Source organism: Corylus avellana, chromosome ca6 (genome assembly GCF_901000735.1).
Source record: "Corylus avellana chromosome ca6, CavTom2PMs-1.0".
In the NCBI taxonomy this organism is placed as follows: Eukaryota; Viridiplantae; Streptophyta; class Magnoliopsida; order Fagales; family Betulaceae; genus Corylus; species Corylus avellana.
Genome location: NC_081546.1, coordinates 9,346,141 through 9,347,133, shown reverse-complemented (window position 1 = coordinate 9,347,133; position 993 = coordinate 9,346,141). Strand labels below are relative to the sequence as shown.

Here is a 993-nt window from a genome sequence, read left to right as displayed (position 1 = left end):
ATGGATTTGGGGTTTAGAGGACCAAAATACACATGGACAAACTGCCAGGAAGGCCAGAATTTGATAAAGGAGAGATTGGATCGCTGTTTGGCTAATTTGGAGTGGAGAGACATTTTTCCCGAAGCTGAAATTGTGGTTGAGGTGATGACTAGCTCGGATCATGCAGTTCTGGTATTACAATTACTGGGGCAGCATAAACAGCAACTGAAGAGGAGGAACTTCCGTTTTGAAGCTCGCTGGATTCATGAGCCGGGGTATCAGGAGGTTTTTTTAGAAGCCTGGAACAATTTATCGGAAGAAGGAGACACTTGGCTACAGCTGGGGGAGAAACTCTCTCGCTGTCAAGCTAGTATCTCCAGATGGAGAGGGAGAGTCCATGGCTCGACATCAGCTGCTATTAAGGCTTTGCAGCAAAAACTAAATGAGGAGCAGGGCTGTGAGACTTTATGGGCTGCAGGGGAGCTTAAAAAAATTCAGCAAGACCTTGAATCTTAATTGGATCAAGAGGATGTAAAGTGGAAACAACGAGAAAAGGCGGATTGGCTTATGAAGGGGGATCGAAATACAAAATATTACCACGCATGCGCAAACCAACGACGTAAAACAAATCTGATTTCTAAAATCAGAGATGAGTCGGGTGGTACATGGGATTCTCCGGAGACTATTCAGGTAGCTTTTGTGAATTATTTTGCTAATTTATTTTCTGCTGGACCTATAGGAGATATGGAGGAGTGTATTCAGCCTATAAATACAAAAGTTACTACAAAGATGAATAGAAATTTGCTGCTACCTTTCACGGAAGCGGAGGTTAATTTGGCACTTAAACAAATGGTGCCCTTAAAGGCCCCGGGACCTGACAGTTTTACTGCTGGATTTTTTCAGACCCATTGGGAGGTAATGGGTAATGGGGTTTGTCGGGCTATTCTTGGGGTGCTCAATTCGGGTGTTATGCCATCTCGTTTGAATATGACCAATATAGCTCTTATTCCTAAG

At 43.6% G+C, this 993-nt stretch overlaps 1 protein-coding gene across 1 annotated transcript; it reads left to right on the top strand.

Annotated features, from left to right (window-relative positions):
- LOC132185138 (uncharacterized) lies at nt 1–495 on the top strand. Its single transcript, XM_059598952.1, has one exon. It carries the CDS (start codon nt 1–3, stop codon nt 493–495), a length of 495 nt encoding a protein of 164 aa, XP_059454935.1.
- The last annotated feature ends 498 nt before the right edge of the window (nt 496–993 follow it).